We start from the raw sequence: 5,403 nt of genomic DNA, 5'->3' as shown, positions 1-5,403 counted from the left end.
AGGAGGGGGGGCCATTTGGAAGAAACCATGGGGCCACTGGTCGCTGGACACGGGAGGCCATCTGGGGTCACAGGTCTGTTGGCTGACATGAGTGGGCCTGGGCCATAGGCTCCACCCAGCAGAATCAGGAGCCACATAAAATGGGCGTTGTTTTAAGCTATGAGGTCTGGGGGTGGTTTGTTACCCAGACAGAGCGAGCTAGTACAGGCTCAGGCAACACCCAGCCCACAGGTGTCTGTGTACATGGGAGTCTGTTTCCCACCCCAGGATGTGTCTCGAACCCCCAAAAATGACACCTGGAGAAGAGGATGAACAGCTGAAAGTTATTCCTGTGAGATCTGAAGTTGGACAAAGCCTTGGAAGCCAAACACTTCTGAGGGAGTCAGAACAGCATGGTGGACAGGCCTGACCTGTGACCCCTCACCCCTCCTCTTAGTAGGCCCCTCCCCGAAGGGTGCAGGCCAGGGTGCCCAGTGCCCCACCCCTCCTCGCTGCATCACACTGCATGGAGTCTCCTTGTGTGTTTCCACAGGCTGACCCGGGACTCCTAGAGAGGGAGTCTCCCAAAGCTGTCTGCCTGGCTGCTAGTATGCTACCCGCCCAGCCAAAAGGACACGCCCAAGCCCCAACTCACCCCTTGAGCTCTGAGTTTGAGAATCTGAGAAGGGAAGTTTGTGCTGCCAAGTCTGAGTCAAGGCTGCGGGCTTTCAGCTCCAGATGGCATGGGGACTCCCCAAGGGCTCTATCAGGAAACCCAAGGTCACCAGCAGAGCAGTTAGAGAATCTCAGGCTCCACCCCAAAATCTTCCTGCTGGCATGGTACAGGCTGAGTGTGGTCAGGGCACCTTGGGTGGGGGACATGGCCAAAGGTCAAGGACTGGAAGGCCAGTGTTTGGACACCAACCAGGCAGAGCATGTCCCAAACCCACTTTGTCATCTGCCCTCCTCAACCCCTGCATTCCTTATTTTAGAACCCCCGACACCCAAGTCACAGACTTCAAAGTCACCTGGCCTCTTCTGTCACTCAGTTGGTTTCAGTCTTGCCAATCAGCCCCACTAACCCGCCTTGGGCTTGAGCTGTGCGGGGCCCTACACACTGGTGATGCTCCCTGGCGTTGAGTCCTATCTCCCTGGCACCACCTGACAGCCGGAGCAACGTCACTCAGAGACAGTGCCAGCTCAGCCTGCCGCACCCCAGTCCTGCCACCTCTGCAGCCACGCCACCTGACTGCCTTGCCTGCCTTTGCTCTCCTCCACCCCCTGCTGCCCTCACACCTGGGATCCACTCGGCTGGGTCTCCAGCCTGCTCTGCCCTTGTCTGGGCAGCTTCCGCCCTGGGCGCAGGCAGCACTCGCTGCAGGAAGCTGGCCTGCTCTCCCTCCGTGCCATCCCTAGAAAGGCCTGCTCCCCTTCCTTCTCATCCCTGCTTCCGCAGCAGCCTGCTGTTGCTGCTGCAATGTAATTAGGGGTTCCCAGGCCATCTCCCCTGCCAGTCCAGGGACTCCCCGAGGGGAGCAGCCCATCTTCCTCAGCTCCACTTCGCTGGTGTCCAGCAGAGGGCTGGACGCAGAGTAGGCAGCAGTGACTGTTTGCCAGTGAGTCAACGACTGAAAACAAAGGCATCTGCTTTATTTGTTTTCAGACAGTAGCGCATACTTTGTTTCCTAAACACATGGCAGCCCCAGGCTCAGGGGCATATGCAGGGGCCCAGCAGGAAACGGCAGGGCACAGTGTCTGTGGCCTAGGGCTCTGTGGACTGTGGTCCCATGATTGGTCCCTTCTTCAGGGCTCCAAGTCACTGCCAGGGCAGGGAACGACGTCTGCTCCTCAGCCCTACAAAGAGAACAGGTCAGAGTTGAGTCAGGGCCCACTCCGCCCAGGCCCAGCAGCTCTGTGCAGACTACCCTGTGACAGCAAGCACTTCCCAGGGAGCAGCTGTGAGTTGGTCTCCCTCCTCACCTGGAGACCCATCAGTGAATCTCTTTACCTCTGTACCGCGGAGCGCAGCACAGTCCCCAGCAGCAGGGGACAGGCCCTCACTCCATGCGACAGTGACACCAGCACATGCTCCCCTCTCCTCTACTCTCCCAGGGCTGGCTCAGAAGGCAGGTCCCCTGCCCCCATCCCCTCAACCTGCTGCGGTGTTTCTGACAAGCACCTTGGGTATAGAAGAGTCTAACCCAACTCTGCTCTGCCTCGTCAAGGCCTCCCCTCTCTTCTCTGACTTTTCGCAGCTCAGCGGGAGCCTGCTGGGATGCTGGGGTCCGCACAGTCAGGGTCCTGTTGTGGAGAGCCTGAGGTCCCTGTCCTCATCTGAGATGCCCAGCACATTTATACACAGGCAGGCGCCAGGCTCCGGGCCTAGGCATCACCTACCTGCCCTAGGAGCCCCAGGGCAGATGCTAGATCCTGGAGAGAGAAGCAGTGCTGCCCCACGCCAAGGCCCTTGACCATGTGGGCCTCTGTCCCCTGCCACTTGGCCCCTTGCAGAAGCAAATCTCTCTTAGGGACCCTTCACCCCCCTGCTCTCTGGCTCTGCCAGCAGCCTTCTGAGGTGGAGGCTGGCGAAGGGTGGTGAGAGTTTCTCCAGCACTTGCCATATCTCATACACAGGGCACCAACCAAGTGTCTGGGTGCTGGGGCTCCGAGGGAGTCAGGTTGAATATGCTGAACCCAAATGCACACACACTGCCAAGGCAGCACAGCACCTCCGGTGCTGCCATCACTCAGTCTCCGGTTTCTTTGCTAGTCATGTGAGGGGTAGGGGCCGGGAAGGAGGGAGATAGGCCTGACAGTGTCCCAGAGCCTCTCTCAGGGTTTAATGTGATCTGTGTTCCTTGGCAATCACATTTTTGCTTAGGTGCAAGGAATATATATTGGTGAGGTGTGCTTGTTAAAGAAATGCTCTTGGGGGTGGTGGGTAGGGGCTGAAAACTACCACAGAGGTGAGGCTGGATGGAGAGAGGATGGAGTCGAGGGCTGGTCACTGAGGGGTAGGCCCTGCCAGGAAGCCAAGAGGCTGCAGCAGATCCCTGGGTAAAGAGTCAGGTGTATGATGAACAGAGACTCGAAGCTGCCCTTGATTGGGTGTGGGGAGGATCTGGAGGCTTCATCTTGCTGGTGAGCAGGGAGTTAAGTGTCTGGTCAGTGCAAAGGGCCCTGGTCTGGCCCAGCCTACCCAGCACCCCAGCGCCTCCTGCCCACGTGGAAGCAGAGTGAGCAGCCTTCTACACTCTGAGATGGAGGAGGAGGCCGCCTGTCCTACCCAGGGCTTCCCTCTCTCAGAAGGCTGACAGAGGCCTTGCATCCACTCGTCCTGTGTGGAGCTACCTCTGGGCTGTGCTCTGGCCATGAAGGGACAGTCAGTGCTGGTCGGGGCTGTCACCAGCCCAGGGTGGAACAATCAGCCTTGGCAGATGGGTGTGAGCAGGGCATGACCCGAGGAAGCTCTCACAGGCCCGGGGCTGCAGGACCCCCCTCAGTTCAGTGGGAGAGATTTCCCCTCGGACATAGCTGGAGAGCACAGAGCATCTGGCCTTAGCCTTTTCCACTCCAAGTACCTAAAGCAGCCTGTCTCCTACTCAGGCCAAAGAGGCTTTTCTGTGGGAAAGGAGACCTCATTCTATTGCTTTTCCCATACATTTTCACAAACAGGCTGCACTCCTCAGGGAGCCCAAACTAGGTGTCCTGAGAGTGAATGATGCTCCCCAAGGTGGGAGCTGTCCTGTTGGGGTGGGGCAAGGGTGAGGTGTGGCTGGGAACAGCCTGACTGCACCAGAGAACCCTACGGGACCTGGGAAGGGGGAGGACTTATCTAGGATAGACAGCAGCAGTTGGGGGTGGGGGAGGAAGACAGTAGGAGCTGGCTGGGAGCACATCGCAGGCATCCAGGACAACCGAGGCCCACTGGAGTGGGAGGTGACCAGAGAGCACAAGAGGCCTGGGACCACTCACCAGGAAGGCCAAGTCAGCACACCCCTCTAGACCAGCTCGGGGGGGTGGCTGTGAGCAGCTTCTGATGGCCGTACCCGCTCCCATTCCTCTTCCAGATGGCCTGTCCTTGCTGGGACCCCTAGGCTGCACTCGGGCCTCTGCCACGCTCCCACCCCTAAGTGCCAAGAGCTAAGAAGTCCCTGGCACCCACAAAGGGCCCGGCCCTTCAAGGTGGGGCCTGACTTTACCCAGCCTGCTCCCACCCAGCCTAATAGGGCAAACACCACAGGGATCATCTCCCCAGCGCCAGATGTCCAAGGCGCTCCTGGAAGCAGCCAGGAGAGTGTGCAGGTGACTGAGGAAAGCAAAGACCCAAGAATCCCTCCCTTTGCAAATGCAGATACCTCCAGGTGGAGCATCTGACTCTAACAGGAAAAGGTAGGCAGAGATCTCCAATACTAGACAGAGGCACCTCCCCTACCTCCCAAGGCCCCTGGAAACCTGGGAGGCAGGCAAGGCCTTACCTTGTGGGCGGCGCTCACGCAGCGTTGGTATGCCTTGACCAGGTCTGAGCACAGCAGCACCTCATGCGGGCGATCTCGGTAGCAGTGGAGGATCTGGGCCTGCAGCCCTGAGCAGACGGGCTCCACCCTGCGGGGCCTGCAGAAGACATAAGCAGGCAGGCCTGGGGCTCAGGTGCCAGCAGGCAGGGGAAAGAAACAACTCACATTCACTCTACCTACCTGCCAGGTGCTAGGCTAAGCCCCTGACACCCACCAGCGTCCTTTTAAGCCTCAGAGAGATGCACTGTGCTTTCCCATTCTAGAAATGAGAGGACGGTCGCAGGGGTCAAGCCCTGTGGTCAGTGGCTTAGGCTCACAATATAGCAGACACTGAAATGTGCTGTGGTCTGGGGCTCCACACCGGGCTCCTTCACTGGGGCCGGAGCACCTCCAGGAGGCAGGAAAGCCCAGCGAGCTGACCCCCACTGGAGGGCCCCCATGAGGATGGTGCAGCTCACCTCCAGGACAGCCTGCCCCGCTGCGCCCAGAATAGCCATCCCTCTGTGCCTGGGACAGCCCGCCCCACTGTGTGCAGCATAGCTGTCAGCTGCTTTCCTGTGCCTGTGGTTTACCCATGACTATAACCATGTGACTTACTTTTCTCCTGATTTAAAACTAATATGTGTGCAACAAGGAAAATGAACTCTACAGAAATGTCTGAAGAAATGAAAAATGTTCTTTTTACTTCTTAGAAGTAACCACGATAATACTTTGGTGGGTAATTTACTATTCTTTTCTTTCTTTTTCAAAGTAGTTTTAGAACCCACAAAAGTGAATAAGTTCACTTTCTAAAATTGTGGGAAAAAAGAGCAAACATAGATGACACTAAATTCAGTCACTGGCCCAGCCTCCTGAGCGTAGTTTTGGATCGGTTGGTCTCCTTCCAGATTCCTCTTCCCCCCCCCCC

General features: G+C 57.7%; 1 protein-coding gene across 6 annotated transcripts in view; it reads right to left on the bottom strand.

Moving 5' to 3' along the window:
• Window positions 1-1,600: 1,600 nt before the first annotated feature.
• The window catches only part of CHCHD6 (coiled-coil-helix-coiled-coil-helix domain containing 6), a 242,208-nt gene continuing 238,405 nt past the window's right edge, over window positions 1,601-5,403 (bottom strand). For 4 of the 6 annotated variants that reach the window (XM_017869911.1, XM_017869912.1, XM_017869909.1 and 1 more), the window contains exons 8-9: window positions 4,458-4,593; window positions 1,609-1,833 (exon numbers count right to left, since the gene is read on the bottom strand). In XM_017869911.1, coding sequence (XP_017725400.1) covers window positions 4,472-4,593 — 122 coding nt within the window. In that variant the 3' untranslated portion in view covers window positions 1,609-1,833; window positions 4,458-4,471. Of the gene's footprint in view, window positions 1,834-4,457; window positions 4,594-5,403 lie in introns of all 6 variants that reach the window. The other 2 variants (XM_017869913.1, XM_017869914.1) reach the window with 2 other exon arrangements.

The sequence above is a fragment of the Rhinopithecus bieti genome, unplaced genomic scaffold (genome assembly GCF_001698545.2).
Source record: "Rhinopithecus bieti isolate Rb0 unplaced genomic scaffold, ASM169854v2 scaffold_5333, whole genome shotgun sequence".
In the NCBI taxonomy this organism is placed as follows: Eukaryota; Metazoa; Chordata; class Mammalia; order Primates; family Cercopithecidae; genus Rhinopithecus; species Rhinopithecus bieti.
Note: the sequence above shows the minus strand (reverse complement) of the source record. Positions and strands in the feature narration are given on the sequence as shown.